General features: G+C 42.4%; 1 protein-coding gene across 1 annotated transcript in view; it reads right to left on the minus strand.

Annotated features, from left to right (window-relative positions):
- Positions 1-1,604, minus strand: part of LOC148402941 (grancalcin-like) — a 3,207-nt gene extending 1,603 nt beyond the window's left edge. The window contains exons 1-2 of the mRNA XM_088369614.1: positions 1,443-1,604; positions 1-168 (exon numbers count right to left, since the gene is read on the minus strand). The exon at positions 1-168 is cut by the window's left edge and continues 51 nt beyond it. Of these exons, the coding sequence (XP_088225740.1) occupies positions 1-168; positions 1,443-1,592 (318 nt within the window). The 5' untranslated portion in view covers positions 1,593-1,604. The remainder of the gene's footprint in view (positions 169-1,442) is intronic.
- Between the last annotated feature and the right edge of the window lie 1,772 nt (positions 1,605-3,376).

The raw sequence follows: 3,376 nt of genomic DNA on the forward strand, positions 1-3,376 counted from the left end.
GGAGGCAGCACCATATGGGCCCGGATAGCCTGCTCCGTAGGGGGCGTATCCCCCAGCGTGGGGCTGTGCGCCTCCCATTGGGCCGAGCATCGGTCCGCTCATGTGATTGGGCATCGGCCGTCCCATCGGTCCTCCGGGCATTCCTTGGGGTGCCATCGGGCTGCCATACTGAGAAAGGAAACACTCCATGATTTACTCAATTTACCCAATTATTTAGCAAAGTACATAAAGACAACAACACCAGAGTCCAGCGCTTCTCAAACATTTTTAAATCAAATACCATTTTAAAAACATCATTCGCATCGACTCTAAATGGCTTCAAACACTATGTGAATGAAACTGACCTGTGGCGTTAATAATTGTAGATGATGCCATCAGTGCAGCTTAATGAGGTCAAAAGTATATTATTCAGGGTCTGACCTATGAAACTGTCTGTCTGTCAAATACAACCTCCTTGAGTCTGGTGGGTGGAATGAACGTTGGCAGAACCACATACATAAACAAGCAACAAAATAGTACAAAAAGAGCACCCTCGAGGCTCTATTATACACTGCTCCAGCTCAAACATAAATGAGAAAAAGAGTTGAGTGTGTCTAGGAAGTGAAGGGAACCAAAGTGTTCAAGCAGGTTTCAGCAGCTGCTCCACCCTGAGGAATGTTTGTGGGCATGAGTTAGCGACAACTCAGACAGCTGCAAGCAGGTTGACTGGCAGAAGAAGCAACAAAGCAGCAAGAGTGAATGTTGATGACGTATGTCAACAAAAACACATCAATGACTAGTCTGAAAATACTATGACTTCATTTTCCCCTGTTGAGTCACTATAGTTATTTTTAAAAATCAAACAATTGGTTAATTCAATTTTTGAAATGACAATTTTAGCTGGCCTTTGTCTCCTTCTCCACCTTCAAACAATAAATAAAGCAAGGGCTTTTGTTGTAAAGATGTCAAATTAAACAAAGTGAATGTGCAAAGAAGCAGAAAAGACACCAGGCTACCCTCTGTTTGGTCGCTTAGCAACCAGTGGCAAATAGGGCCATGTTGGGCGCTACCGCCGTCATGTCTGCGTTCCAATTTTGCACGCCTCTCCTCGGTGCGCGTCGAGCAAACGACAATGTCTGGAGGGTTTACAATTTCGGTTTGATCAGATGTAAGCTTTGTTGCACATTATACTCAACGATTTGCTTGCAAATGACACAGCAAACGGGACTGGCCAAAAATGGAGGTTGACTTGTGACATTTTACAACCCCGGAAGTCGTTGACTTACGGGCATTTGGAACCGACACAAACGTTAGTTTTGTTGCAAATGGGACACATAATAGACGAGAAAGGAACTTGTTTGTGCTTCAAAACTCTAAAACACTTGGGGAAGCACGACAGTGTCGACCACGGACTGTAAGTCGATTGTAAAAGAAAAAAACGTGAGCACGTCTAATGTACTCACCCCACCGTATCCGGGATAAGCCATTTGATGTGGATTTAAGCTAGAAAATTGCAAAATGTTAAACTGTGAATAACACAAGTGACACCCTTTAGACTTCCGGTAAGTTCCAGTCAGACGCCAACGGAAATTCAAGTCGAAACATGACGTCATCAGGCCCGCCCCGCCCCGCGCGTTGGGTATACATATATTTTCAACCCTCCTCGACTATTCGACATTTATCTGCAAGAAATTACAAATTTGCAAATCAGACGATCTGGCTCATGTACATGTTAAATACGATATAATTTTATGTAGCGATATATTTATTTAAAAAAATATATAGTCAAACGATAGTATTTATAGTCACTGAGGAGCGTTGAGACGGAGTGAAATATTTTCTTCTCCCCGCTGGGGGATAACACAAACTAAATGAGAAGCACATAATTACAGCAAACACACCGTAGATGTAGAGCAAAATGAAATAAAGAAATGCATACATATTTATGGTAGTATCGCAAGACTTCCACGCGGTGTTGCCCTTTCACCGTCTTGTTATTAAAAATGATTAAAGTTGGATGCACCTTTTTTTTTCTCCCCTCATTCTGTCTTGATCATGTTGAAAATTGATGGCTGGCTGAATGGATATGCCAGCCATGTTTTTGTTCAATTCATCTTGTTATTAATGCGTGTTGATGTGCTTATTAAGTTTGCGGTATTGAGATTGGTTATGTAACAGAAGCACACGTCACAGACTGCCAACAACAAGTGTCGAAAGACAAGTGAAAAGATATTACTGCGCAAAAAAAGAACACGCTCCCAAATGCACGGATAACGGCAGACAACTCAGTGATTTCAAGAAAAGAAATAAAAGAAAAGCAGCTCCGAGGCTGAGGCTAAATGTGTTCAAAATGTCCCCTATAAAGAATTTGGTTTAGTGGCATGTAAATGGAAAGGTTGTACTCATCAAACAAGGCATGCTGCATTAGGGAAGATTTGTTTGCAGAGGATGTCCGCTCTGAGTGGAACAAGTGTTGAAAATGGTGTTTATTCCCCATAAATGCAGAGCTTGTCTATTTGTGAAGCTTTCAACAGGCTTTTACTGTGGACGCAGCCTAATCATCGCCTCACACCTTCCGGCAGGACGGAAATAGATTTGCGTGCTTTCTCGCTGCTCCGTGGAATGATGTGGTTTTCACTTTTGTTTCATGTCATTAAAAACTACATGGCTTTTATTATACATTTTGTAAAGTAAATATGATGACCAGGGCCGGTTTTTGCAATGGACAATATGGGCGAGCGCCCAGAGCGCAATCCACGTGGGGGCGCACGAGCGCTCTCGAGAAAAAAAAGTTCCATCTCAAATGCGTTCAGTGGGCACCGGGGCACCCTTATTGTCACGTAATGGCAATTTGCCCCCCTCCTTGAGAGTCGTGTTGGGTCGGGTCGGGTCGGGTCGGGTCGGGTTCTTTCGCAGCCCTCTCCTCTCCTCTCCTCTCGCCCCGCCCCTCCCTCGCCTGCTCCGAGAGACGAGAAACAGGACAGAAAGAGGGTGTTTGCCATATCACCACTAGAGGTCGCTGTTTTACTTGTGAGAGGAAGTGACCTCTGCAAACTTCTTATCCAACTAAATAATAACTAAAACAAACTTAAATAAATTATGAATAAAGAATGGAATTTTCATTTTTGGAACGTAATATTATGATGACACAAATAAAACAAATAACATTGACAAATTTGTTGACTGATAATTTCCCTTAGGTTTGGATAGTATTAAAAAATAAACACCACAAGAATACTATGAAAACACTTTGACGACAAAGGAAGGGGATGTGATTAAATCTCGTTTTAAATGACTTTGATGAAAGAAAACTTTCAGTTTCTCCAAAGTTGATTCAACTTGTCAAACTTTGCTCCGCTGTTTACGCATTTATTGGCTTACCCTTGAAACCAAAGGT

Source organism: Syngnathus floridae, chromosome 2 (genome assembly GCF_059516105.1).
Source record: "Syngnathus floridae isolate MCC-2025c chromosome 2, RoL_Sflo_1.0, whole genome shotgun sequence".
Classification (NCBI taxonomy): Eukaryota; Metazoa; Chordata; class Actinopteri; order Syngnathiformes; family Syngnathidae; genus Syngnathus; species Syngnathus floridae.